The 27,616-nt window shown below is 53.2% G+C and overlaps 9 protein-coding genes and 1 non-coding gene across 10 annotated transcripts; 5 read left to right on the forward strand and 5 right to left on the reverse strand.

The window, feature by feature from the left end:
* Positions 1-951: 951 nt before the first annotated feature.
* On the forward strand, positions 952-2,253 carry J4E90_006819 (uncharacterized protein; the record flags this gene model as incomplete). Its single annotated transcript, XM_051436363.1, has 1 exon — positions 952-2,253. One exon carries the CDS (start codon positions 952-954, stop codon positions 2,251-2,253), a length of 1,302 nt encoding a protein of 433 aa, XP_051290157.1.
* Positions 2,254-3,114: 861 nt separating this feature from the next.
* On the forward strand, positions 3,115-4,232 carry J4E90_006820 (uncharacterized protein; the record flags this gene model as incomplete). Its single annotated transcript, XM_051436364.1, has 3 exons — positions 3,115-3,186; positions 3,237-4,016; positions 4,071-4,232. The coding sequence occupies 3 exons, from the start codon at positions 3,115-3,117 to the stop codon at positions 4,230-4,232; spliced, it is 1,014 nt and encodes a 337-aa protein (XP_051290158.1).
* A 510-nt stretch (positions 4,233-4,742) lies between these two features.
* On the forward strand, positions 4,743-5,474 carry J4E90_006821 (uncharacterized protein; the record flags this gene model as incomplete). Its single annotated transcript, XM_051436365.1, has 1 exon — positions 4,743-5,474. The coding sequence occupies one exon, from the start codon at positions 4,743-4,745 to the stop codon at positions 5,472-5,474; it is 732 nt and encodes a 243-aa protein (XP_051290159.1).
* A 784-nt stretch (positions 5,475-6,258) lies between these two features.
* J4E90_006822 (uncharacterized protein) lies at positions 6,259-8,073 on the forward strand (the record flags this gene model as incomplete). The annotated part of the gene is made up of 1 exon (XM_051436366.1): positions 6,259-8,073. One exon carries the CDS (start codon positions 6,259-6,261, stop codon positions 8,071-8,073), a length of 1,815 nt encoding a protein of 604 aa, XP_051290160.1.
* A 3,459-nt stretch (positions 8,074-11,532) lies between these two features.
* J4E90_006823 lies at positions 11,533-11,604 on the reverse strand. The gene has a single exon. It is a non-coding gene; the product is annotated as a tRNA-Met (tRNA).
* Positions 11,605-11,968: 364 nt separating this feature from the next.
* J4E90_006824 (uncharacterized protein) lies at positions 11,969-14,184 on the reverse strand (the record flags this gene model as incomplete). Its single annotated transcript, XM_051436367.1, has 6 exons — positions 11,969-12,570; positions 12,621-12,740; positions 12,794-12,920; positions 13,023-13,223; positions 13,277-13,698; positions 13,749-14,184. The coding sequence occupies 6 exons, from the start codon at positions 14,182-14,184 to the stop codon at positions 11,969-11,971; spliced, it is 1,908 nt and encodes a 635-aa protein (XP_051290161.1).
* Positions 14,185-16,089: 1,905 nt separating this feature from the next.
* J4E90_006825 (uncharacterized protein) lies at positions 16,090-18,059 on the reverse strand (the record flags this gene model as incomplete). The annotated part of the gene is made up of 3 exons (XM_051436368.1): positions 16,090-16,958; positions 17,008-17,461; positions 17,571-18,059. The coding sequence occupies 3 exons, from the start codon at positions 18,057-18,059 to the stop codon at positions 16,090-16,092; spliced, it is 1,812 nt and encodes a 603-aa protein (XP_051290162.1).
* A 202-nt stretch (positions 18,060-18,261) lies between these two features.
* Positions 18,262-21,258, forward strand: J4E90_006826 (uncharacterized protein; the record flags this gene model as incomplete). The annotated part of the gene is made up of 3 exons (XM_051436369.1): positions 18,262-18,405; positions 18,453-18,513; positions 18,764-21,258. 3 exons carry the CDS (start codon positions 18,262-18,264, stop codon positions 21,256-21,258), a joined length of 2,700 nt encoding a protein of 899 aa, XP_051290163.1.
* Positions 21,259-21,423: 165 nt separating this feature from the next.
* Positions 21,424-22,295, reverse strand: J4E90_006827 (uncharacterized protein; the record flags this gene model as incomplete). The annotated part of the gene is made up of 2 exons (XM_051436370.1): positions 21,424-22,176; positions 22,287-22,295. The coding sequence occupies 2 exons, from the start codon at positions 22,293-22,295 to the stop codon at positions 21,424-21,426; spliced, it is 762 nt and encodes a 253-aa protein (XP_051290164.1).
* A 1,669-nt stretch (positions 22,296-23,964) lies between these two features.
* Positions 23,965-25,620, reverse strand: J4E90_006828 (uncharacterized protein; the record flags this gene model as incomplete). Its single annotated transcript, XM_051436371.1, has 2 exons — positions 23,965-24,998; positions 25,050-25,620. The coding sequence occupies 2 exons, from the start codon at positions 25,618-25,620 to the stop codon at positions 23,965-23,967; spliced, it is 1,605 nt and encodes a 534-aa protein (XP_051290165.1).
* Positions 25,621-27,616: the final 1,996 nt, after the last annotated feature.

Raw genomic sequence — 27,616 nt, forward strand, 5'->3', positions numbered from 1 at the left:
GTTTCCGAAAAGGGCGTTCCGTCGACAAGACCTTGGGAGGCTGTGTTCTCTGTAGATAGGCATCATACAGCCGGCGTATAGCTTGCACAACGTTACCCGAAATAAGTCGACTCCAGTAGCTTGTTAACGAGATCAGTGGATGTTGTGGATGCCCAGGTGTTGTCGCAGTGGAGACGGAGGTGATGACAGTCAAATTGGCGTTTCCGACCGGCGGATTATACGCTGGAGCCAATCAGGGTCGTCGTGTCGGGCCGATAAGATGAACTAGAACGCATGATCGGGACTCCCGTCTCCTTGTTCTTCTTCCTAACAATTGCGCGTCCTCTCAGCCCTTACTTTGACTGTGGCTTCTGTGAAAAATAGCACCGCCTCAACCATTTTGAGTTTTGTGGGTGAACTCGTACTTAAAAGGTGAAGTACCCGACATACGCCACAGCCAATAACATGATCATGGATTTGCCGGTATTGACAAAGGGCCCTCGAGTGCGCACCTTCTCTCCCAAAGTTCGCACAGGATGTAATACTTGGTACGTTCTCCAGAATCGTGGTGAAGTGCAGCTGCTTTCTCTTCTTTCGTTCCCTTTTCCCACTCTATCGCCTCTGTACCTGCCATCCTTAAGAAACACCGTGTTATACACCGAAGATGACCTTTCTGCGCGCGACAATTTGGGTGGTTGACACAACGGAACTTTTACTAATGTGCTTTCGCAGCAAGTAAGTGTGTTTGGGTGTTGTCTCGCCATTGCACCATCTCTTTCTTCATACCGGGATTTCTGTTCCGCGATTGAGTATGGAATCACTGTGGCATCCAAGATCGCCCAACATATCAGGTTCAACATGCTGACATGCTGCGTGTTGATCTACAGAATACGCCGAAAGAAATGTGACGAAGAGAAGCCAACCTGTCGTCGATGTAGAGAGGGTCAAGTGAAGTGTGATGGATATGCGCCGATGCCACCTCAAAAGAAGAAATCACCCACTGGAGAGAAAGCCGTCCAAGTCTCTCCAGCAAGCAAGTGCACCGTCGCTCGTCGTCAGACGCGTAGCATATCCCCAGACGTCGGATCTGGCTTTGGCCTTTTCGGTAGCGCGCGGGAACGGCTCTTCTTCTACCATTTCTGCTCCATCACCATCGTCGATTTCGTCCGTCTCGCCACTCCGAAAGACTTCTGGTCCCGAAGAGTGCTTCCAATGAGCCATAACGAGCCTGCGGTGCGTCATGCAGTGGTTGCGCTCGGTGCAGCCCATCAGCTCTACCTCCAAAAGCTTTCAGCGCCTCTTCTGGAAGATACAAACGCGTCTATGGCTCGTCTAGAAGTCATTGCCACACAGCATTACAACAAAGCCATCGGAGACCTAGTGAGTGTCAAGGATTCCCAGACGTCAATAACCATTGATGCTGAGGTCACAATTCTGACCTGCTGCTTACTCTTTGTTTGCTTGGAGAACTTGCTTGGTCGCTTTGACGAGGGCATTCGTCACATGCGGGCCGGCGCACGCCTGTTGGAAACATGTAACCTGACGGCCGCTTCAAACGACTCGAAACAGCTGATGCAGGAGATCGGGACCGTGTTGGTTCGCTTTGGTGTGGACGCAGCCATGCTTCTCGACGACGAAGACGTCATCTCCGACATTACGCCATACGCCACGCCATTGATCGAAATTGACGAAGAGCAGACTCCATTTCCAAGCGTTCCAGAGTGCAAAGACGCGCTATGGGACCTGGAAGTCAGGGTCTTTAATAACGATTGTGGCTGTGATGGAGATGAAGAGGCCACGGCATATCGTGGTCCAGACAGCGATATGATAGAACTTATCGCGTCTTTCGGGCGTTGGAAGAATAAGTTCGATCTGCTCGTCTCAGATTTAGCTGACTCACGGAGTTTACCGAAGGAAATTCAGCGCGAACTACTTGTCCTCATGCTTCGCAGATGCGCACTGGAAATCATCCTACTTCCAGAGACTGAAGACAACGACGAAGAGTTATCGAGGCTCAACTATGAGCTCCTGGACATGGCAGGGCATCTGTATAGTATGGAGGCATCGTGGTTAGGACGGCCAATGTTCACGCTCGATAGCGACACGATTCCTTCGCTGTTTTTTACAGCGACATTCTGCGAGGACCCCATCTTGGTTCAGCGCATCATCGTTCTCTTACGCCAATCTCGACGACGAGAAGGCCCTTGGGATAGCTGGGAAGCTGCGAATAAGCTTGAGTTGGGGTCAAAGAAACTGTGTAGTGTTAGCAATTAGCAGGCTTCAATCCAACATACTGCTCCAACTAAGCTTGAGAAAAGCCATGAAAGATGACTGGTCAAGGCCGTAGTTCAGCGTCGAATAGGGTCTTGCGCAATCAGTTGCGAAAGAAAAGATGTAGTGGTGGATCCGAGGTGCTCTTCTTCTGCTTCAGCCTTGTGGTGGATTTGCCACAAAGACTGGATAAAGTTCCGTGGAGAGTGTATACGCATTATATAGATGGTATGCAAAGCATGGTGCATTGACAAGTCTGGTTGGAGGGTATAGCAAAGGAAAAGGAGAAACGCGCGATGATGCGGGTAGCTGTGCGGGGCTGCCAGCCATCAGGCTCACAACGCGCCTGCCATCTCCGCCTCCTCACACATAGTCTTCTCTCAATATAACATCACCACCACGTCCTCAACCATTTCGGCGAATATCATGCATATCGCATTGATCCTGTTCAGAGCGGCAGCTGTCTTGATGCTGGTGTAATATGTGAGAAAGACCTTGTGGCACTTTATGTCAGTGCCACTAGGATCCGTATCGACCGCGGAGCGCGTCTCAACCCTCCAGGGCTGATGTCTCTTACCAACACTTGTTCGCCATCCATGTCCACGCAGCCACATGTGAAGAGCGGTCATTGATCACTCTTGGCTCGACCGACTGATGTCATATTTGAGTCTACTAACGCGACATGCACACGCCGTAGCTACTGGCGGAGAGGCGCAGCCCCATTTCATTATGACGACACGATGCGCGACGCGTTCTGGGGCAATGTGATATATCCTTAGGTGTCGCCTGGATTGGAACCACTGTCTACCATACAGATAAGAAGAACAAGTAAGGTATTGAACAGCCAGCTAGACCTAAAGCATCATGGACACCATCAAGAAAGCTATCGGCAGCGCCTTCGACCCCAACACAGACATTCCCGACCTCAGCGGAAAGGTAAGCTTATCCCTCCGTCTACATGTGCAGGTTTCTAATGCCTCTTTCAGGTATATGTCGTAACAGGCGGCTCCGCTGGAATCGGATACGGCATCGTCGCGCACCTCCTTCAGCATAATCCCGCGAAAATCTATCTCCTGTCGAACAAGGAAGAGCACGCCGACGAAGCTCAGGAAGCGCTCAAGGAATGGGGTGACATAAGCAAAGTGGAGTGGCGAAAGTGCAATCTCGAAGACTTCAAGCAGGTCGATGAAGTAGCCAAGTCGCTGGCAAAAGAGCTGGACAGGCTTGATGCTTTGGTCTGCAATGCGGGTTTGGGCGTTGGCGTATACAACGAGACTCGGGATGGTCTGGATAGCCACATGCAGGTCAACATCTTCTCGCAGGCCCACCTCACGCTCATGCTATTGCCTATACTGCAGAAGACACCCGACTCGCGCATTGTACACCAGTCTTCCGACCTACACAGGGGTGCCGACTCGAGCATGAAGTTTGAGTCCATCCAGGAGATCAACCAAGACATCGGTGCGATGAAGCTCTATAACCGAACCAAGCTAGCGCAGATCCTCTTCCTTCGCGAGTTGTGCCTCCGTATCAAGGCTGGAGAGTTCGGTCAAGTCACAGAGAGCACGGGCTTGCCATGGATCAACGCGACGCACCCTGGTGGCGTAATAACGGATCAGCAAGATCAGGCAATCGAGGCCTATGGCACTGCTGGAAAGGTTGGCGTCAAAGCCGTGCGACCGTTCATGAAAGACCCAGTCGCGGAGGGATGTCGCCCAGCTTTATTTGCTGCAGCGTCGCCTGATATTGCGAAGGAGCAGATTCAAGTGAGTTGACCCTGGAAGTTCTTTGCATCGAAAACTCAAGCTAACTGCCGCCAGAACTCGTACATCGTCCCTGACAAGAAGGTCCAAGAAGCATCCAAGCAGGCTAGAGATGAGAAGTTGCAGAGAAACCTGTGGAGGCTAACCAAGGAAGTCCTGGAATCGAAGATTGGTAGCTTGCCGTACGAGATGAAAAATGAGGTTGTCAACACTGCGTAGACCGAGGGTAAATAACGGTCCGATTCTGGATGGACAATGTCCGAATATGACTCAGGTGTCTGTTAGATGCACTCCACAGTTTATCGCACTTGCGTCTAATCAACGATCCCGCATACATATTCAAGTTCCATGGAAGGTAGACGAACTAAACGCGACTCACGCGTCAGTTATGTGTATGACGCGTTACATAACCCAAAGCTCAACCACAAAGCAAGGTCATAACCCACTACAAAGCGTATGCAGCGTCTAGATCAAGACCTATAAGCTGCTATCACAGTCTTGATCGTCGCAACCCCCAGCATGTAGTTTGAAGGGCGTGTTGTGGTGCCCCGCTAACGTCATAGTACCAAGTGGGGTCCCAAGAGGCTCTAGGCAACTTCAACTGTACAGTCATGATGCGGTATATAATCGCCAACATCGCTTTCAGAACCATCATTACAAATCTCAGTTGTCTCAAGTGTCTCAAACCCAAACACAATTCCATCTTTCCACAACACACCAAACACCATCATGTCCAAGCTTACCGACTTCAAGCTCCTCTCCTTCGATGTGTACGGCACTCTGATAGACTGGGAGGCAGGCGCTTTGACCGCCCTCCAGCCCCATCTCAAGAAGTCTGGTCAAGAGAACATGGATCGCAAGCACATTATGCAAGTCATGCACAAGATCGAGGCAAGGGTCGAAAGCGAACACGGCCACCTCAAGTACTCAGAGGTACTCACCATGGTGCTTCCTGAGTTGTGCGAGAAACTCGGGTTGGAGAAGCCCAGTGAAGAAGAGAACAAGGCATTTGGAGCGAGTATCGGCCACTGGCCTGGATTCTCTGATATACCATCTGCTTTGGAGAGGCTGTCCAAGTACTTCAAGCTTGTCGTTCTGTCCAACGTCGATCATGATTCATTCAAGCTCGGAAATGCGAACGGGCTCAAGGGATACAAGTTCGACGCCGTCTACACCGCCCAAGACATCGGGTCTTACAAGCCCGACCTGAGGAATTTCGAATACATGTTGGCCAAAGTGAAGGAGCAATTTGGCGTCGAGAAGCATGAGGTATTGCAGACCGCGCAATCTCAGTACCACGACCACCACCCAGCAAAGGACATGGGAATCAAGAGTTCATGGATTTACAGGCCGGGCGCGGTCATGGGAAACCGCGATGATCCTGTATATAACTGGAAGTTCGACACGTTGGCCGACATGGCGGATGCCGTGGAAAAGGAGGCCGCAGAGCAGGGAAAGTAGGCAGAGATGGGAGATTGTGTGGTTGTGTGCATTGACACTGGAGGTGGGGGACGCTAGAAGTACTCCAACTTTTGTTCTGGATTCAACAAGGAAGATATCAATGCAAAGCGCAGCCTTGGCGCTTGTTACTTTTCGGACCCAGATAATTTGCCGCGCGAGGCCTCCTACATTGTGATTAGTCTGCGTTAGCTTGCGGGGTGCAGATGCTTTCTCCTCCTCCGGACGCCACAATCTATTGCTTCGCTGTGAACTCAAAAAGCTTTTTCCCAATAGAAATGAGCTGATCATGCCAAAAGCAGACTGGGAGGGTAGGGTCTATGTGCGATCTTCCTGCGCGATGCAGTTCTGTTCAGCAGCTCTGTTCTGCAGCCGTGCCATACTAATACAGGCACGTAATCGTCATGAATGCCCAGCTGCGTCCGGTGAGCGGGCGACGAGAGAAAATTGCCTCCACGGACCTTTACTCAAGCGCCTTGGAGAGGGAAAGTAATCTTTATGGGGGTAAGCTTCGGAGGAAAGTTGAGATGAAAGTTCACAACATGGCTCCAGACACCCTTGCACAACCGATATCTTGACTCGGTAGTGCCCTATCGTGGCTCGGCAACGTCATTATTCGCCAGCCACGTGCCGTTCTCACCCTTCAACACCAACGTTGTACCCATCACGACCGCAAGCTAGCGCCAACACGAATAAGCGCATGCGAGATTATCCGTAGCAATAGTCACATCGCCTGCATCCCCGCAGTCTCTCCGCTATCCGTTGCCGATAGCGCCAGTCGGCACCCATGGCGGACCGACTCCCTGCACCGCCATCGGCAGAAGTACGGGAGCAAGAAAATACTATGAAAGCAACCCATTTCTCCCCACGATGGTGGAAGAGAAGGCTAGCCATCATCATGATTTTCTCCGGTAGCACTGCTTTGCTATTCTGGTACTTTGGCGCTTTCAGCCAGGCCAGGCCATACCAGCCTGGTACACCCCAACGACCGGACCCTCCGAGTTATGAGACACCAGACGGTTCTCTTCTCGTCACCTTGCCGGAGTATGGGTCTTTCCAGGGCACACAGCTTCTCATGAACCTGAAGAAGACGGAGACTTTGAGTCGGCCAGTGGATGCGTGGATGAATGTTGAGTACTCTTCGCAGCCTGTTGGTCACGGAAGGTTTATGCCAGTAACATGGCCCGAGCCATTCGATGGTACAAAGGATGCGACATCAATTGGACCAGCTTGCTTCCAGAACATGTACGGCTCCCTTGGGCAGTCGGAAGCTTGCCTCACCATCAACGTATACCGACCCTCGGGTATCCCTATGGACCAGAAACTCCCGTCAATGGTCTTCTTGCATGGTGGCTCATTCGTCTCGGGTTCTCACCGCAGCTTCGACGGCCCGCTATTCGTGGAGCAGAGCCCCGAGCCTGTCATGGTTGTCACCGTTCAGTACCGCCTGGGTGCGCTCGGCAGCTTGCCAGCCAAGTTCATGCAAGAGGAGGGTCTTCTCAATCTCGGCATTCGCGATCAGAAGATGGCATTGGAGTTTTTGCAGAAGTACATCGGCGACTTTGGAGGCGACAAAGACCAAGTCACGCTCGCCGGTCAAAGTGCTGGCGGCCACTCAGTCGGTATCCATCTTTTCCACAACTACGCAGAGGATGCCGGAAAGCCTTTGTTCAGCAAGGCCATCTTGTCTTCGGGCTCACCAACCGCTCGCGCCTTTCCAGGTGTTGACTACCCTCTCTACCAGAAGCAAGTCGCAGACATCATGGACTACCTAAACTGCCCAGAGTCGCCCAGCTCAGCCGCTCTGGACTGTCTCCGCGCCGCAGAGGCCGATGACATCCAGTTCATGTCTTCTTCGCTATACAACGCTCATAACTACAACATCACTTGGCCATGGCAACCCGTCTCTCCTGGTCCCCTCCTCGAGAAGCGTGGTTCAACGTCCGGCCAAGACGGCACGTTCTTCAACATCCCGACGCTCATCTCCTCCGTGACCGACGAAGGCACAGGCTTCGCGCCCCAAGATCTCCGTACCAACGCCGAGTACCTCAACTTCTGGAAGACCCTCACTCCAGGCCTAACACCGGAAGATCTCGCCGATCTCGAGACCTTGTACCCAGACATCAAGCCCCAGCAGGGCGCCCTTGGTTACGTCTCCGACCAATTCGCCCGTGTATCCGCAGCTTACGGCGACTACTCTTACATCTGCCCTGTCCAAGACACCGCATCGGTCATGGCCTCTACCTCCGCTCCCGTGTACAAAGCGCGCTTCAACACACCAAACTGGGCGCCGACATACCTGGGTGTACCGCACGCAAGTGACTCTTCCTACTTCAACGGTCAGGCGAACACTCAATACCCTGAGATTGCAGACATGTACAGTGCCTACTGGGCCAGCTTCGTTGTCAGTGGAGACCCAAACACATACAGCTTGGGATACAGCCCCAAGTGGGAGCAGTATGAGGGTACTGGCGGCAGGCAGCTAGTGATTAACCCTCCGACTGAGGGTGGCTCGATGATGGAGGATGAAGGCACGGCTATCAGGATGGAGCAATGTGCTTGGTGGAGAGACCCGGAGAGGGCTAAGAGGCTTAACAAGTAGGGCTTGTTTTGTTTTCATCGTTGATGATGTGTATATATGATGATGATAAATGTTTGATCTTTAAATTATCACTGTTACATGCTTGATGACGATTCTTTTTATGATGATGATGATCAAGAAACGGTTTTGCTAACGTGAAAATCAAATAATCCCAGACTGTATCTACGAGGAAACATTTAGGCCTGGGGCAATTGTACTACTCGGATAGATGACAGCAGTAGATCCATGCTAAAACGACTGGTCAGGTCGTACAAGGAAGTCGCGTGGGAGGCGCTGAGAGTGCAGGCATCTACGACTCCGCACATGTGTCCCCGGGTCTTACGCACTTCTCTTATCCTTTTGCTGTGCCGCATTCCTACATCTACCGCCACGTCACCATCCACCTGTCACACATTAGCTATGTCGCGCACTTGCGTTCCTGGCGATGTTGTGCCCATGATTGTTAAGCTCGCATCGATTTCACGGCGAGCCTGGAGCACAACAAAAAGACCCTCAAACGCCCTACATCGATACCTCCTATCAGTACTCAATCCGCGCTCGCGACGACCGTTTCCAGGATGCTTTGCGATGTTTGCAAGCGATGTCTGGAGGGGATGCACGACCCCACTGTTACACCGCGCCTTCGAGCCACAGAACAAGGGGAACACAGATCTCGTCGCACACTGTTAGACATCGAAAAACACGTGTTTGGGCATCACCGTACCCGTGACTCTCTGGTACAATCAATGGAACAGCAGTGTCTCCTTTGTGTTAAGTTCAAAGACCATGAGCATGACCGTATACGTGCCGACGATGACTTCATCACGAGTTTCAGTTTAGTCGTCTGGGAAAAAGAAGAACGGGTATTTCTATATCTTATGTGGGGCGCCGGGGGAGTGAGAGCTGGGGGATTAACATTCCTGCTGCCCATCGAAAGGATGCAGGAAAAAGCAGATATGATCCTCGAGTTGAACGACAACACAGATGGCCAGCACTCTCGAAAGCTGGTCGACGAATGGGATCAAAATTGCCTCGCCAAACATCCACGATGCGCACGAACTGGTGACCCTGCCTTTTGGCCTACGAGAATACTTGAGTTTGAGGATGGCGGTAACCCTACCACATTTAGGCTGGTGTTACGAGAAGAGCTACAATCTAACTCAAGATACACTGCATTATCCTACCGTTGGGGTACTGCACAGAATTCAAGCAAGATGTGTCTTTTGCAGTCAACCTTCGATACCATACGCAGTGGATTGCCTATTGGGTGCCTTCCAAAGACATACATCGATGCAATTCACGTCACTTCAAGACTGGGAATTCGACACATGTGGATTGATGCGCTTTGTATAATACAGGATTCTCCTGAAGATTGGCGTTCTGAAGCTGCTACGATGCAAGCCGTTTACCGCAACTCATACCTTACTATCTCGGCTGTCGCAGGTGCTCACGATGACTCTGGTCTATTCTATCCACGAGACCCAGTCAAAGTTCAGCGCACCTTGTTCAATATCATGTACACATCACACCATAAGCCCAAGCCTTTCATATGTGGAGGTGAGAACCTGGCGGTGGAATTGTCTTTCCAACTTGGCAACGTCACGAGAAAGCGTGGCTGGTGTCTTCAAGAACGCCTTTTGCCATCTCGTGTTTTACACTTTGGGTCGCAGCAAGTCTTCTGGGAGTGTCAAGAACAACACGCGTCTGAAACAATGCCATGGTCTATGTATTACGGTCACCAGGATGGTGATGTTCCTAGAAAAAGACTATGGAAATTTCTAATCGGCGAGGAAACCTCTTCTGACCCAGAAAACCCTTACAAGAACCTATTCCTCGAGTGGTATGCTACGCTATCCACCTATAGTAACTGCAAACTCACTTATGCATCCGACAAGCTCGTGGCTATATCTGGCTTGGCCGACGATATGAAGTCAGCGTTGAACATTCGTCGACCTCATACACATCATAAATATGTCGCTGGCTTGTGGGCGGAAGACCTTCGCTTTGGCCTGTGCTGGTTATTAAGAGGGTCGGGTAGAAGACCAGAAGTTTACCGAGCTCCCTCTTGGTCTCCAATGTCACTCGATGGATCGATATACTGGGAGGGATCGCCAGAGAGAGGTGAATTCACATGTCATGTCGCCGATGCAGATTGTACGGCGGTAACGCTTTGTATCAATGATTTGGATACGGGCGAAGTCACTGGCGGACAGCTCAAGTTGAGAGGTCCTTGGATGGCCATACAAACAACTACAGCAAGATATGAAGATGACGAGCCCAACGTTCGCCGCCTAGCGTATCTCAAACACTACGACCCAGATTCAGTGCCCGACAGATCTCAAGGTATTGAGGTGAGTCTTTCGGTGTTCTATGACGCCATGGACGATATTATGGAGCAAGCATTCTGCATGCCTATGTACACAACGTCGGTCCGGGAGACTAGTAATAGTTACTTTCGTGGCATCGTCCTAGTACCAGTAGAGGATAGACCCTCAACATACCGCCGCATCGGTTTTATGGTGGGTGTGTTTCATATTGAAGAGGTAATGCGGACCTATATCTCGGAATTAGAGATACGAAGCGTCATAGTTATATAGGGTCTTTGATTTGCACTGTACGGTATCTAGACAGCATACGTTTGCAGCATACATGGACTTTATATTAGTTGTACAAATGACCAAGAGTCACCGTGGATATACACACTACTGATCGCAAGAACATCGAAAGGCGCAGAAGTCAGCGAACACCTTTCGGCTCTGTTCAGTCTTGCGTCTCAATGCAGCGAATACCTACAGGATAGGTCTTGATTTTGCGCAAAGCGTGTAGAAAGGCCATGTCTTCGCACAATAGTTTCTTTGCGCTCTTCCAAAAATGCCAGAGCTACCTAGGTACTGTAGGCGGGTGGCCTGCCACAAGATCGGGTAAAGGCCGCGACAGTTGAAGATGGGTTGGGTGAGAACCTCCAGGCAGGGCAATGAATGAGCGTGCCATCTACGTTCGCATCAGCAATATATGCTATGTTGCGAATACGACTGGCGCTAAAGGTGCTTCCCTTCCAGCTTTCTATACTTCAAGCTAGCTGATGAGGGGATTTCAGATGTCGTCTGAACTCGCCTTTCTTGTTGAACGTCTTTGGGGGTAAGTCGATGCCTTCGCTTCATTGGAAGGGGTGTATACATGTCGAGGAGGTGTTCATCCGCAAGGGTCTCAGCGGCCACCTATGTCTGTATCTTCGACTATGCTTGGGTATTTAAAAGCTGTTTAGTGTAGCGGAAGCGCGACAGGCGAGTAACAGATTGTACAGTTCAGCCTTCTGTGCCTGGATCTTATCACAGAATGCAAAACATCTAGGTAACATGTTAATTTCTGCGCATGAAATTGATGCAAAAAGAATTTCAATGGAGAGAAGATCGCATGTGTGAGATGGAGTGAATTGATAGCTGCGCAAGGCAAAAAAGGGCAAAAAAGAAATGATCAATCTAGCTGCTCTCGGTTTCGATCCGAGGTCCTCCGGGTTATGAGCCCGGCGCGCTTCCGCTGCGCCAAGCAGCTTTTGTGGTTGATTGGTTGATGGAAGAATTGTAAATTTGATGCAATATCATCGCAGGCAAATTACTGACGGGTTCGCAATGCACTGCATCATCACAATCAATTCTCGAAACTTTTGTGTGGGAGTTCAAGCGAGTGGTGGAACGTAGCGTGAAGATTCTGCTGTGACTCACAGAGAAGCGAGTGGTTGTGGAGATCCCTTGCTAAACTTCGCAACACCCCAACTAAACCCTACCTAGGTACTAACAAAATCCCAAAGCCTAACCCACCGGACGCCGCGCTAATTTACATAACTGAACCTTACACCAAAAACCTTACACCAAGATACACTCATAATCGTGACCACAACTATAATCACACAACCCCCTCACCGCGAAAACGCGCCCTCAGCATCATCCCCCAGCCCCCTAAACGCAATCCGCCCATTACTCCGCAAAACCTCACAAACCGTCTCCGCACTCAACTCATACCCACTCTTCCGCCATCTCGCATTAAGCCAATCTGCCAACGCATCCGCACTACAGCTAAACCGACGCGTATCCCACTCATGCAGAATCAAATCCACAATAGGCTGATCGGGCAACGGCTCCGGATGCGGATCCTGCAAGGGTACGGAAGAAAGAGGCATTGGCAGTGCGCGGGGCGGAAAGATGTTTTCGTAGGCGGTCAGGAAGTGAAGGAGGGTGTGTTCGGTGTGCGGGCGGGAAGCGAGGGTTATGCCGAAGGGTTGGCCATTTAGTTTGAGCGCGGAGAGGGGGCAGGCGGCGGTGGGGTAGCCGGCTGCGGCTGCGAGGGCGGAGAGGGGGGCGTCGCCGGGGGCGACGATGAGGTCGAGGTGGAGGGTTGTGAAGAGGTAGTCGAGGCCTTCGGGGCCGCCGGCGGTTTGGAGGTGTTGGCGTGCGGCGTTTACTTCTTCGCGTTTGGTTGTGGATTGCAGGGCGGCCATTAGGTCGTTTTGGTCTGGGCAGGCTGGGGGGTGTTAGTAAAAGGAGGGGATTTGGTGGGTTGGAGGGACGTACTGGGTGGTAGGCAGAGTTCGGGGTGGTCGAGGTTGAAGTTTATGATTTCGGCCAGCGAGTGCATCTTTGTGACTTTGAAGTCGCGGATGAACTCTGCTAGACAGTCTTTGAACTCGGAGTCTGCGTTGTATCAGTATCACTATACACTCAGCGCAATAGAGGAAGATACTAACAAACAACAGGCTCAAAGCAGTTCTTGCCATCAATCGTCAAACTGGATTGGTTCGGCAACTCCACTGGATACACGACATCAACGCCCATCTCGATCATGCTCTGAACAATCATATCGTATTTCTGCGTCTGCACCATGTCAGCACTGCATAACCCAACCCAACACCAACCCCTGCACCAAAACGTGCGTTCTATACTTCCATCTGTACGCAGAAGTAAGCGCTAACTCACCATGAATCGCTCGGCGTCAGCATTGATCCGCCCGCTTTTACGCCACGCCTTCCAAATACTCGGCTCGCAGATACCGATGCGGAGCGTCCCGAAATCCGGCTTGATCTTGAACGATCTGTGTGGACTGCTTGCGTGTTCTTCGCGGTTGGTGGGGACCATCATGGCGTCCATTAGCGCTACGAGATCTTTTGCTGATTTAGCCTATGGTGCCGTCAGTGCGTGGAGTACGAGCTGACGCATCCGTGTGTGCTTACCATGCCTCCGACGGCGTCGAATGTCTTGCTTAGGTTGAAGATGCCGTCCATTGGTATTTGCCCAGCTGTGGGTTTCAGAGCGTAGAGCGCGGCTCGGTTTGCGGGCGTGATTAACGATCCGATCGTGTCTGTTCCGATAGCTAGGGTGCTGAAACCTGAGGCGACTGCGACTGCGGATCCAGTTGATGATCCTCCCGGTGCGGAAAGCTCCCAGTGTAGCTTCCTTTTCGCGATGTGTCTTGAGACGTAAGGCGACTGACACTGTCCACCGACTGCTGACCACCCCGGAGGCATTGAAGGGTTCTTGAGACCGCAGAACTCAGTCAGGTTCGATTTTCCGATGATGATCATGCCGCGTTTGATCAGTCTTTCGACAATTGTTGCGCTTTTCTTGGGTATGCATCCTACGAAAGCGTACGATCCTGCACAGCAGTAAGTCACTGGCCTGGATCCAAGTTAACTATCCACCTACCAACTGTGGTATCCATGCCTAGCTTCTCATCGGTCATGATATTGTCTTTCAACACTATCGGGATACCATGTAATGGGCCTCTTATCTTGCCTCTTGCCCGCTCATCGTCCAGCTTCCTAGCCATCTTGATCACTTCATGCTTTGGCGCAACCGAGATCAATGCACGTAATTGTCTTCCTCTTCTGTTGTGCTGTTCAATTTCCTTCAAATACAACCGCACAATCTGTACACTCGTGAGAGCTTGCGCATTCATGAGTTCGGAAAGCTCAAAGGCCGAAATCGTAAGTGGATCAAAGTCTGGCAGCCATGCATCGTCGGCCGAAGATGTGAAGGATGCTTTGCGCGACGCATTACTGTTGTCGACAGACTCCCGTGGTTGTGCGTTTCCGATGTTTGGCGCAAGGGCCGTTTTCAGATATCTGAAAACCTTCGGCATGGCTGTGTTGGGTTTGCGACCGTCGGCTGTGTCCAATGCGGGGTGCGGGCGCGTGGGGATGGGAATGCCGGGATGCTTGTCGATCCGGGGTGATGAAAGCGGAGCGTGAACGTTGTTTGGAGTGAGAGTACGTGCGATCGCAAGACTGAACAAGCAGATCGTCAATGTAGGGAGATGAGACAGCCAAAAGCGTCTGCAGGGGACGTGGGCTCCGCTAGATTATGAGTGCTTGCCATGGCTGCGTCCGAGGCTCTAGACATCGCCAGTGGCTGCGGGTATGATCACTCCTTCGAGGCCTGACCGAACTGAACGTTCGCCTTCTGACATCCCGGTCCATGGCGTCCATAGACTGTGTGGAGTAATAGGGTTGGTGGTTCCAGTGAAGCCAATCGAGGACAAGTATTTCCGGTAATTCGTACTTTATGTTCATCCTATTCGCAGATGCGAAAGCCCCGTAAGAACCACATGATGCGTGATCAGGTTGGAGTTGCACAACACTTTACCCGGAACGCAGGGCCGCACGGAGCTGTTGGCGGTTGACGTCTCGCTTACGGTCAGATGGTGGCTGCTCACCCTGCTCCCATCCAGCCGGCTGGATATTGGCACTCTTGGGTTCTGCGGAGTCGTGGTGCATTCGGTGTTTTTACCTCAAGAGTGTACCTGCTGCCTGGTGTTGGATGAGCTGGCTGATCTTTACTACAACTGCTTCACAGGACCCTGCGGATTAATTCCAGTCACTTCATCAATACCACCGAGGTTCATTGTTCATCATGAAGGATTTCCCTTCGTGATCTTCACCAAGGTCTGTCCCAGTGAAACTTAGTCGTTGCTCGAGATCTCTGCGCCCTGGAGGCACAGCGATATACTTCGTCGTGAGACGATAAGAAGACTTACCCTCTTAAACTCGAGCAACCATGGCGTCCTTCGTGTATACCGGACTGGGTAATGTTTGGGAAACCTAGACCCCTGTCTCGCTTCCAGACATAGGTTTGCCGTGTTATGCGGGGTACCGACTCCTACACCTTTGGTGGTCTGATATGAATCGAACATGGTTGCTGCAGTCGCAACACGTGGAATATCAAAGCGCTACGACGAATCGCTCTTCGATCGAGGCTGACTGCTCGGCCAGGCCCGCAGCACGCACGCGGAAGCAGCTGTCACTGTCACAACGAAGGACCGATCACGACGGCTGGCGCCGTGGCACAGTTCTCGAAGAGCATTCAGGCGGCGCGGCTAGTCAAGCCTAGAATAGCGTCAGCGCTTCAACCTGCCGCCGTGCGTCCAGATGGTCAAGACGCAATATGCAGCCCCATACTTTGCAATATACGACCGCCACGCTGTATAAATTACTACCCAGGTCAACTGATGCTACTCGAAGCCGCGATTGCCACTGGGTTAGCACAGTTGTGCAGCTGCCACCTCCAGCTTCCCGCCAATCTGGACTGTGGGGTTTCTCACTGCCGCAGTACGATGTCAGAAGCCGAGGCAGGTCCCGGTACTGCATGCTGGGAATTTAATCAAAGGGTGAATGTAGTGCCAACCTGATGCGTCTTTAGCGGATGCGGAGGAAGATGTCTAGTCATTGTACCGGTTCGGGTGCTCGGGCCTGACACGTAGAAAGATCGACTGCATTCATGGCCAAGAATGGAAAGTAGAACGCATCAAAGATGGGATGCAAAAGGTCTCGTGGTGGAGATTGGAAAAATGATCGTTTACTACCGCTAATTCGACGCCAGCTTAAAGCATCTTCTGCGGAGAATGCGACCTCTGCTGTCGAGTCGCAGACGCGATAGTGAATACCGTTTGAGACTGACAAATAATTAGAGGCAGGGACGTATAGACTGCCATACAAGGATCAAGTGATGCTTGCACAGTATTCTTCGACTACCACAGACGAGCATGTCCCTAGAACGTCGTCGTAGCCAGTCTGCTCGCCGCATTCTTCGCGTCAATGCGATCATCATCCTCTTCAATCCCCTTCTGGCTGCCTGCCTTGCTAGTCGCACGTTTCCTCCCATTCACAGACTCTTCCTCATTCTCATCGGCCTCGGGTAACGGCGCCACGATACTGCCGCTCATGCTACGATTGAGGCCGTCACCTGGGCGCCGTGGTACACCAGACCATGCATCGCCCTTGGGACCTTGTGAACTGGCCATGGGAGTACGGCGCTGAGTGGGATGTGCTTCGCGACCCAGCCGGGAAAGGCCACCACTACCGTCGATAGCGCGGATGTCTGGTCGTACCGATTCTAGTGTTGCAAGTGTACGGCGCTCTGCTTCGATTTCTCGCACGACGTATTCGCGGATCGCTTGCCTCATATCTTGTGTGGTTCTGTTGAACCATTTGCGTTGCTCTTGTAGGAGGTTGGCTGTGACGCGCTGGGCTTTGGTCGTGAGGTATTGTTCGTGGCTTCTCGCTTCGTCTAGGGCTGCGATAGCCTCGTCGACCTTGTCCCGCTTAACGCTCGAGCTGGCCTTGAGCCTATCGGCTGCGGACAGCTTGGACTTTGTCGCGGATTGTGCTTGTAGGAGCTCGCGAAGGAGGATGTGTCGGTTCGTGAGGGTTTCTTTCGCAATAAAGGCGTCGCTGCTGTGGTATTGGAGAGGGTCGCCGAGAGTTGTAGCTTCGGCGGTACCCTGCGCTGCGTGGAAGTCGCCCGTGGCTTGGATGACCTTCCCGAGCTTCTTGTATGCGTGTGAGAGACCGACGTGTGTTTCTTGGACATGTAGCGCTGCGAACTTGGCACCGAGGTCAGATTCTGCGACGCCCAGATCTAGATTATGTTAGCCACGGACTGAAAGGTGTGCCTAGGAAGCGCCTACTTCTCCTGTGCTTCACGACCTTCTCTAGCTTCTGCTCCGCCTCCATTGTGCCTAGGTAGAAGGCCTTGACGACTGGTCGTGCCGCAGCAAGTTCCGGCGTGTCGTCTGGCGGCGGCGCAAACTGCTTGATCATCTTGCGACGCACGCCAGTCGCAGGCTGCTTCCTCCGCACCACAGGGCTGTAGCCAAAGTCGCTCTCCACGAAGAAGACCATCTCTTCGTCGCGTATCAGGATGTCATTGCTGCATACAATGTTCAGCCACCGTTGTAGCGAAGTCTTCAGGCGTGCCTCGTCTTCGTCGGTGCCTGCGCCTGCCGAAGTAGTCGCTGGCGGTACTGCAGGCACAATAGCTTCGGGGCATGCTGAGATGAGATGCTCGCCCAGCTTGACAAACTCGGAGTGCAGGCGTCGGACATCGCGGAATTGGGTGGTGCGGAACTTGGGGAGGTTCGTCTGGAGACACGTCAGTAGGAGTTGGAAATGGGGGCCAGGCGTGCGCGATATTGGTAGGAGTAGTGAAGGTATGCAGTCCGACTGAGATGCCGGAGAAGCACATGTCTACCTTGCACCACGCCTCAATGTCCGCTATGTCGCGCGCCTCTAGCCCGGTCGTGTCGATGTTGTGGAGACGTACGTAAACATCAAATCGCAGTATCGGGTCCTTCTTGCTATTCCGCTCGAGTCCCGTGACTTTGGCCTGGAGCTTGTAGTGCTGCTGTTGCCGCTGCGGCCTGTTCCCGTGATATCGCTGCGGCTGCTGCTGGCCCTGCTGCGCATTGGGTGACCGCGGCGCATCTTGGCCCGGCATCTGTGGTTGCTGCAGATGGTCGCCGTTCTCTGGCGCCGTGCCCGGCCGGCTTTGCGCATCTTGGTCGCCCATGTAGCCGTACTGCTCACCACCTTCATGGTACGGGGAAGCCTGCGGAGGCAGCGGGGATGAGGGGATGTCGTTGGTCGGCGGCTGGCCAAACGACGTTCGGTTGGCCTGGGGCGACGATGCCCATGGGTCGCGGCCGCCGGGGTGGTCCGGGTCGTGGGCGCTGTAGTCCATGGTGTGTGGTGGGGAATTGGAGCTCTGGACAGCTGCACCGAGCTGTCGAGTGATGCGATGATGTCGCTCGAATGCCCTGACCTGCCCTGGAACTAGCCGAGCTAGGCAAGGCGCGAACCTTGACATCCTTCACATCACGTGCGACTGCCAAACAGCCAAACGCTGTCAATTCGCCCATCTATCGCACTGAGCAGTACTGGGCATGAGGGTCGGATGGGTTACGTCTACCCGTCGAGTCTTGCGACACCATGTGAAGACTCCACGGCGCTTGCTGTCGACGCAACCACACCATGATCTGCTTTCCAAGGCCACCCGCAACATTGGCATCATCGCCCACATCGATGCAGTAAGTGCTGTTTTCTGATAGTTAGATTTCTTCTGACGACTCGGTAGGGGAAAACGACGACGACTGAGCGTATGCTCTACTACAGCGGAGTGACAAGGCGAATAGGAAGTACGTACATGCCATGTCACTTTGGACGATATGCTTTCTTTTCGCTCTCAATTGCTTTTACTCGAGGAACATGCGCTATTAACGAGAGCCCTTTTCTATCCCAATCACGTCCGCCATGTTTTGAAATCTTGACCAAGTATCTCACATGCGTCGGCCATTCCCTCATCCAGACTTTGTCATTCACCTTTTCAAGTTTCATCGTGCAGAAAGATCAACAACGATACAACGAGTGGTATCTAACGCCATACAGATGTCGACGAAGGCTCGACAGTAACCGACTTTCTCCCCGCTGAAAGAGCACGCGGCATCACCATTCAATCCGCAGCCATCACGTTCCACTGGCCTCCTCTACCGCCAACTACCCAGACTCCGCCACCGCCACCACAGCTACCAGCCTCATTCGAAAATGTTCTAAGATCTTCAACATCCCACAACATCAATCTCATCGACACGCCCGGTCACGCAGACTTTACTTTCGAAGTGCTGCGCTCGCTTCGTGTACTAGATGGAGCCGTATGTATCCTCGATGGAGTCGCCGGTGTTGAAGCCCAGACGGAGAAAGTGTGGACGCAAGCTGGACATTATCACATCCCTAGGATCATTTTTGTCAACAAGCTGGACCGTGTGGGCGCCGCGTTCTCACGAACCGTTAAAGAGATAGGCGTTAGACTGCACGGATGGCCAGCCGTTTGCCAGATCCCATGGTGGAAGAACGGCAACGGCGATTTCGTTGGAGTCGGTGATGTTATCAACTTACGCGGTATGCTCTGGCAAGCCGGTGGTGATGGCAGAGACATTCAAGCTTTTGGGCTGCAAGATCTGAGTAAAACCGACGAGAAGTTTGCAGAAGAGATCAAGAAGGCGAGGATAGCCCTCGTTGAGATCTTGAGCGAGCACGACGACGTCATGGTTGAGCACTTCTTGGAACACGATGAAGACCACCTGGCTATCTCTGGACTACAAATCATGCAGTCATTACGCCGAGTCTTACTACAGGCACCACAGAAAGTCATCCCAGTCTTCGCCGGCGCCTCTTTCCGCAACATCGGCGTTCAACCGCTGCTCGACTCGGTCGTTGATCTACTCCCTTCACCCCTCGAACGACCAGATCCTGAGATCAGCATCTCCAACCAAAGCAGCACACTATCATCCCTTCTCGGTACCACAGCAGCAGCGCCAACGAAGACCACCAAGCCATCGAAGAAACAGCAGCAAAACAACGGCGAACTAGCCATCGCAGAAGTCAAAAACCTCAGCGCCTGCGCCCTCGCCTTCAAAGTCGTCAACGACGCCAAACGCGGCGTCCTAGTCTACGTCCGCGTCTACTCCGGCTCCATCGACCGCGGCGCCACCCTCTACAACACCAACCTCTCCCTCGCGGAGCGCGCACCCCGCCTGCTCAAAATGTACGCCAACGACGCCGTCGAAGTCGACAGCATCTCCGCCGGCCAAATCGGCGTGATAACCGGTCTCAAGCACGCAAGAACCGGAGACACGTTAATCGTCTACCGCGGCCTCCAAATGAAGGGCACACCGCCCGGCGGTCTTCACACCCTCCAATTGCGTCCCATCGCCGTCCCTCCCCCCGTCTTCTTCACCAGCATCGAACCGAACAGTCTCAGTGAACAGAAACACGTCCAAGAGAGTCTGGCTATCCTACTGCGTGAAGACCCCAGCTTGCACCTTTCCATCGACGAAGAATCTGGGCAGACTCATTTGGCCGGCATGGGCGATTTACATTTAGAAATCGCACGAGACAGACTACTCAACGATTTCAAAGCCAAAGCACGGATCGGAAAGATAGAAATCGGGTACAGGGAGACTATCACTACGATGACGCCAACGGAACCATACACATATACACTAGATAAACTCGTTGCGGGGAAACAGACGAAAGCAGCTATAACCGCTTCTGTGGAATCCGTGGAAGACAACAGTGTGATCCCGCTTTCCCCAGTCCAAAACCAAGTCGACGAACGACACGCCCGCTCAAACCCATTCGAAACTACATACCCCCTCCCAGACAACAACCACCTCCACATCCACCACCCCCCGCTCTCATCCCTCGACTCTTCGGCTCATAAACAGCACATCCCCCCACACCTCTCCCTCCCCGGTATCCTGCACGCCCTCCAAGCCGGTACATCCGCAGCCCTCGCCCGCGGCCCTTTCAACGGGTTCCCCGTCGCAAACACACGCGTCAGCCTCACACTGGATGCGAGTGCGCATCTCTTCCCCGAAACAACGTCAACAGCGATATCGATGGCTGCGCGCGCGGCTGTAGGAGCGGGGTTGAGGCAGGCGAGTGAGGCGCAGCCGGCTACGCTTATGGAACCGGTTATGGATGTGACGATTTTTGTTAATGAGGGGAGTATGGGGGCCGTGGTGCAGGATATTACGAGTTCGAGGGGTGGGCAGATTTTGTCGCTTGATGGCTCAGACTCTTCGTCCCTATCTTCTTCTTCCTCATCATCTTCTGATGACGCCCTTCCCCGCATCGACCCGCACCTTATTTACACGCCTCCCGACCCCTTTGCGTCGGGGACGGGTGATGTGGGCAGCGGCTTGAGCGATAGCCAAAGACAGATTGTAGCTAGGGTGCCGCTGAAGGAGATGGTGGGGTATTTGAATCAGTTGAGGGCGTTGACAGGCGGGAGAGGCACGTTTGTGATGAGTGTAGATGGGTTTGAGAAGATGGGAAGCCAGAGGCAGAGGGAGGTTTTGGATGCGTTGAGGGAGTTTTAGAGATCTAGAGGGAGTGAAGAGAGATGAAGTGTATGAGTAGCTAATGTAGTATAGAAAGTTGTGTGTATGTGTTCCAAACCATCTCAATGCTATGCGCGCAAGACATGCTATCTATGTATCGATCTATAATTTCCACTCATATCCCCCCTGTACATGATGACACACTCACGCCGTAAGCGCACTACTCAATCCCAGTATCCCCATTCCCGCAAACGCACTGACAAAGCACAGGCGTCTCGAATTCGTCAAATCCAGACTCTCGCCCAACAGCTGCAAGCTCACCATCGCCATAATCCCCGCAGTAACTGCAAACATGCAACCGTAAATCGTGTCCATGCCCTCGTCAGCGCCGTGCTCTCGACCCCTACCTTGGATCTTGAACCACAGTGCTGCGACACCAGCACCGAGGGGCTGACTGACACCACCCAGGACGGCAGAGATGAGCATGGCTTTCCAGCGGGAGCCGATGGCAAGGTATAGGGGCAGAGCGAGAGCGAAGCCTTCGGTGATGTTGTGGATGAAGAGGGCGAGGAAGATGGAGAAGCCGAGGGTGGGGTTGGCGTGGTTGGTGGCGTAGGTGATGAAGCCTTCGGGGATTTTGTGCAGGGCGATTGCTGTGCTTGTTTGGAGACCGAGGGAAAGGAAGGCGTTTGTTGGGACGTGGTGGTGGTGTTGTTGGGCCTCCTGGTCGTGTTCGTCGTGGCTGTGGCCGTGATGGTGGTGGTGGTCAGTGTGCGATGAGGTAGTCGAGGATGAGCGGCTGTGTTTTTGGAGGGGTCGGATCTCGTGTGCTGCGTGGCCATTGGTAGACGGTAAACTTGCAAAAGAGCTTTCCATGGTGGCTGGTCCGGACTTTGTAGGTACTAGAGGTGTGGTTTCGTTCACATCCTCCAACGCTGTTCGCCGATCATGGGGTCCCTGCGAAGTTTGGCTTCTGCTCATCCCAGATGGTCGTGTAACACTCAAACTGCCTAGAGACTTCCGTGACTGCAAGCGTGAAGGCCGTACTTCACACAGATCACCATAACATTGCCCATTGTCAGTGTCGTCACATGCTTTTTCGGCACCGACAATTAGTTGCGAGACTTTGGATGACAGCGTCTTGTGAAGCGATGGTCTCTGAGGTAGGGCGGCTTTCGAGTTCACGCTACTTGTTCCGTACGAAGTATGCTCGTCATGTCCGTGGGCGTGCGGAAGACTGAGCGGCTGCTCCTGCATCGGTTGGTGAGAATGCAATTCCTCTTCTTGAAATTTCCCCTGTTCCTCGTCATCGTGTTTGCTTTCGCAGTCGACAACTGAGTGTGGAATGTATTGGTGCAGTATTCCGGAAAGGACTGAGATGCCAAGAGCACCAACAAGGAAGCACCCGATCAAAGTCAGTATCGCATTGCGCGGTGACATGCCTCCCTTTTTCAGATAGTTCTTCGCGGAAGGAAGCATGCTGTATAGTGATGAGAAGATCTTAATCTAGGTCAGCAAGAATCGAACGAAGCCCAGCAGCTCCACTCACCATGACACCAAAAGAAAGACTCAACCCGGTCGACAAGAACGCATTACTCTCTTCAATCTTAAAGTTCCTCTTGCCAGGAAAATATCGCACAATGAGGTCGACGCATATTATCGAAGCTAGCCATCTTTAGCATCTCCCCAGTCTGAAGTTCTCGGAATCCCGGTCGATGGGATCAACCGCGGGAATAAATCTCACCTCCAAATGTACATGCTGTTTACGCGTTAGCTCATGTGCTCCCCGTGAAATCCATGCAGCTTCCCGCGCAATCGTCAATCATACCTATGCCGCTGACCGCAGTCATGATCCACCCACGCGTATCGTTATCGAGAACCATGGTGCCTGCCTGCAGGTATACACTTTGGGAAATGACGTCGTTATGCCAAGCTCCTTGTCGCTTTCACGGGTAGGGGATAGTACGCGGAAATGCAAAGGCGATCAGATTGTTCTAGAGAGCGGGCGGCAGGCGGATAAGAGATGATGAAGTTTGTATGTACAAGAGGGTCCTGGTCAGATGAGGCGTCTTCTTCGCACCGTGTTGGCCTCCTAGCGCGTCTGTTCCAGTCAAGGAAAAATCGGGTTTAGCGGCTTGGCGATCGTGTGATACTCGCGCGTGGTCATTGGCTGGAGCGAACGAGGCCGGGGTATCGCGTTTCGCCTCACGTTGGATGGCAGCTACAAATGGACATACAGAGGGAGTGTCAGTACTCGAGAGCACAATCTGAGGGTCTCAGAAGGACTCTCAAAGGACACGAAGAGGGTCCTGGATATAAGTGGAAGAGTGCATGAGAGGCAGACACACTAGTGCCCAACAAGGAGGCGGTGTATGAGATCAGACACGTGAAGTATGACATCTGACTTTGTGTGGCTGACAATCATGAGGCTACTGTGACTGTGACTTTGAAATTACGACTAGATGAAAGAAGAGAACAAGCCTCCACCTTGTCGATGAACACGTATTAAAGTGTTAGACCCAAAATACTCCTAAGCATCCTTGACCAGCCCGCGCTGTGCGGCCAAGGACGTTGCTCCCTATCCGAAGCATGTTGGTGACCGTAAAGGTAAAATTCTAGAAAGCTCGGTGAGCTGCCAACGCCGTGTTTCCCATCCATCCCGCTATGCATAACAAAGGAAAATTTTGAAGTACTAAATGAAGGCCGTGAGAAAGAAGTCGTCGTCGATGGTCGTGTCTCTAGCGATCAAGACTGAGGAGGCCTCGGAACAAAGATCTTGCTCCACGAACCAGGGCCGTGTTCGGGCTTCTCGTTGATAACAAGGAGATTTGGCGATGAGCAGTAACCGCCGGGCTCTGCTCTCCTCTCCTGCTCAACGTAGTGGCCTGCACGATCGGCTTCTGTCGCATTTTGTGCAAAAGCCGCAGCTGGGTGGTCGTAGATCCAGACTTTGTCCGTCACAAGCTCCCCTGGCTCCTCAGCGAACCGGGCTTTCTTATCAGGAAAGCCGACGAAGTAGTTGAGGATGTCGTGAATCGGAGCGTAAAGACGTTCCGGGCGACGAATGAAAGAGAGCCAGCTCAGCGTCTTCTCGTCGTACGCTACTCGAACGAATGGATTCATGTATATCCTAGATTCCGCAGGTCGGCCTCTTCCAGACATGCGATACTGTAGATCCGCGTGGATCAAACAGCACTCGGAAGCCTCCCAGAAAGTTTCGTTGTCATGACGGAAGCGGAGCGGGAAGATGCTGTGATTAGGCGTCCCATTTTGCGGGTTGGCGGGTTCGGGCTGGACTCCGGTCTCTGACTGGAACCATTTGGCGTCAAAAGCCACCATGCCGCCCCAGCAACTCCGTACCCGTACCGCGTCTTTCCCTGCGAGCACATCACTTCTGCTGGTCCCTGTTCCAGCGCTGGTGAACCACGGGAAGAAGGGTAGCCCGGTGATCATGCCGTCGAAATCGCGCGTCGCGAAGCGGTCGTAGAACTTGAAGGGCATGATGTGGTCGACAGCGCATGCTGCAGCGTAGTCTGCCCGTCCAGTCGAGTCGATGTTGGTCGCGAAAAGAAGCTGCGCAGCTTCAACGGGGTCGAAGTTGACATCGTTCAGGTACAGGACCTTGTCGAATCTGACCCCAGGCTGGTCGATGGGCGCAAGGGCTCGGTTGCGCACCTCAGCAAGGAATGCGATGCGCTTGAGGCGTTTCTCGCCGTTGGGTAGCGTAATGTGGGGAAGAGAGGCGAGGTCGAGATCTTCGGATACAATGGTCGAGTTGCCTGGGGGTTGTTAGCGATCTTTGCACGGCGGCACGAGGCGAAGCGTCTCACATTTGACCTGGTCGCGGAACGAATCCAACGACTGCTTCGTCACCAAATCTGGGTTATCCTCATATATGCTCAGATGGACATTCTCTGGTCCCAGCAATTCCACCAGCTGCAGCACCTCTCTGCCCCACGCGCCAGACGTCAAGTCGCCCTTCTTTTCGGCGAGCGAGGCGGCTATGAAGACCTTCTCGTTGTAGGGGTTCGCGCGCCCAGTGTCGGTCGCTCGCTTGCGTAGCTCGTCGTAGTGCGGAGGCCTGACTGTGTAACTCGGGAAGAAGATGCCGGCAACTAGCACTAGGACGATCAAGAGGTACGGTACGGAGAATAACGTCCAGTACAGGATGCGTAGAATGGAGCGCTTTCGGCGGCGCGGGGTGACGTAGTGGGCGTATACGGCGCGATCCGAGAGCTTGTTGACTGCATTAAAGCGACTGCTCAGCCGGTTGAGCCAGGAGCGTCGTGTGTTTAAGCACTGTTCATCTTGACCGACAACAGCTTCCTCGCCATCAACATCGAGGGATTCGCGCGGAACCAGCTCATACTCGTGTATGGGCCGGCGGGAGGGTTTAAGCATCGGAGGGTCTTGGGGGGTCGAAAGGGGCCTAGTTAACTCAGGTCCGCGGGCGCCATCAAGCGATGATCGGGCGGCAGGGCTGCAGTGGAGGCGTTTTGTAGCGTTGACTACAACCACAGCGGAAGTGAGTGTTTGTATATCGGAATGGGAAGCGGCGGGAAGTAGTGAGTGACAGCAGTCGTGCACAACGCAGCGAGGTTCCGCTTCTTGGGGACGCGCAATTCACACGGACTCGCGACTGTTTGGTTGGGGTCACCCATCGCACAGGGTCCAGCTCCCTGACGACAGCCCTGGAGTGGAGCAGCGCGAACGTGCCTCGTCTTGCCTTGCCTTTTCCAGCCGCCAGCACCAACTCTAATCACGACTCAGGCCTGGATAGCCGTTTCGAGCGCCCGACCCTCGCTGGTCTGACCAGAGGCTAACCCTCCGCGCTGCGAACTGCCCACATCACAGTCGCACCACGCCCCCAGAGCAGAGCATGTCGCGAACCCTCTCACTGGCAACCCTCCTCGGCCACCGACACTGCTGCATCATCATCAACATCATCAACAAACCTTAGCCCATCCTGGCGGCTGGGCCTTCTCTCGGTGATTAGTACCGTCATCAGAATCTGCACATGGGTGGCTTGGCCAGATGCTCGGCCTCTTGGTCTTCGGTCATTTGGACCATGGGACGTCGATGCCACAAGCGAAGATCCATCTCCCGGAATCGCGCGGAGCTTTCCGTCGTACGACGCTTGCAGCAGGCGCGTACCTGGCAGCGTATCGATATACGAACGCGTGTATACATTTGCACTGCCTTACACTACTCCACAGACCTCAAACAACTGGCGCATGCCGTTGCGCAGACGCGTTGTGCCTCACAACCCATACTACCGTGATTGCTAAAGCTTACACAGCATACTCGTCACATCGCTTGATGCCCGTGTCTTACGACGTACGTGATGATATCTGATCCCACTATTGGTCGTCCCCTCATGCAGAAGAGCATCTGCCACGCTAGCGATGCAGCAACCCTGGCTTTGATCCTCCACGCTCGCAACACTATCCCCAGTCCCATCCCACCACTACTCACCTTTGTCCAGACTCGACACGGCTGACCTAGGCGAGCTGAGTAGGCTTCGTAATTGCGAAATAGGAGACAGTGGCGCAGACGCAGGACTAGCCTTCGGACGACCAACACTGCCGGAAGCCGACGGTATCTTTGGTGCATTCAGCTGCCCCTCGGATGATGGAGTACATGGTTCCTCAACTACCGGCACCGTCATGGGGGAGTAGCGGGGTACGTCTTGTGTTGTTGGCGAACGTTCCTGATGTGGTTTCTGCTCGGACGGTCGATCGTTCCATCCGCCGAGCTTCGGTTCGTCGTCTCGGGCGCTAGCTACGACCCGTTCCCTTTCTTTCTTCGGACATGTGTCGTCGTTTAGCTTCGTATTGGTCTCTTTCGCTTCATGTCCTTTTTCTCGCGGCTCGTCCTGCCTTCGTCCCTGGTTCCTCGGGCTCGTCGTCCGCTGTCTCCACCGCTCGTACGTCCGAGACCGAGGTACGCTAGAGCCTATTACAATAATTGTCAGCATACACTCCGTGGCACAAACGAGACTTCAATCTGCAAACGAGCTGCGGGATCAGGGTAGCATTACTCGGTGCGGGGCGCATTCTGCTCGTGTGCAAACCCCATGGCCTCGCTGTATACCCGCTCATCGGCGTGAAAGGGGCGTACCTGGCTTGATTATCTAGTCCATCCGCCCCCGTTGTTTCGCGCATCCATTGCCGAGGATACGATCGAGGCGTATTCCACGCTCTCGTCGTTGAGTAGGGGTGTGGTGGGTACTCGAAGGGCAACGTATCTGCGAACCCAGGCGTTGCTCGCGGTATTGACTCTCTTGGGACTTCTTGCGTGGCGCCAGACGGGTCGCTAGAGCATGACGACGATGATGACGACGATGGAGGCGCTGCTTTCTTAGGTGCCGCTTCCTTGAGCGCTTCCAGCACGATGG

Source organism: Alternaria incomplexa, assembly GCF_024043165.1.
Source record: "Alternaria incomplexa strain BMP 0042 chromosome Unknown scaffold_9, whole genome shotgun sequence".
In the NCBI taxonomy this organism is placed as follows: domain Eukaryota; kingdom Fungi; phylum Ascomycota; class Dothideomycetes; order Pleosporales; family Pleosporaceae; genus Alternaria; species Alternaria incomplexa.